At 53.1% G+C, this 273-nt stretch overlaps 1 protein-coding gene across 1 annotated transcript in view; it reads left to right on the top strand.

Annotated features, from left to right (window-relative positions):
• LOC119591767 (cadherin-related tumor suppressor-like) overlaps window positions 1-273 on the top strand; it is a gene marked incomplete at its 3' end in the record, with an annotated part of 104,813 nt that overhangs the window by 3,559 nt on the left and 100,981 nt on the right. The window contains 1 exon segment of the mRNA XM_037940514.1: window positions 67-209. Coding sequence (XP_037796442.1) covers window positions 67-209 — 143 coding nt within the window.

The following is a 273-nucleotide window of genomic DNA, read 5'->3' as shown; positions in this document are numbered from 1 at the left end:
AAACCCTGAATGATTGATAGGGAGACAAGAACCTCTGAAGTGGCTCCCTTATCAGTACTCATCCAGAGCGCTTGGCATCACCCACGGCTACTGGTCATGCTAGAGGTCGTAGATCCCCGGTGTCGTGCGCAGCCTCCTGCTGGCGACGGTGCAGGGGCTGGACGGAAGGGCGCGGAGATCCCGTCAACTGCCTGCGCCAAGGAGAGAATGTAAATTAATATAAAAGAAGATGTTGTCAGGGCAAGGAGAAGTAGTAGTTGTGGAAGACAATGA

This window comes from Penaeus monodon, chromosome 29, assembly GCF_015228065.2.
Source record: "Penaeus monodon isolate SGIC_2016 chromosome 29, NSTDA_Pmon_1, whole genome shotgun sequence".
In the NCBI taxonomy this organism is placed as follows: domain Eukaryota; kingdom Metazoa; phylum Arthropoda; class Malacostraca; order Decapoda; family Penaeidae; genus Penaeus; species Penaeus monodon.
Note: the sequence above shows the minus strand (reverse complement) of the source record. Positions and strands in the feature narration are given on the sequence as shown.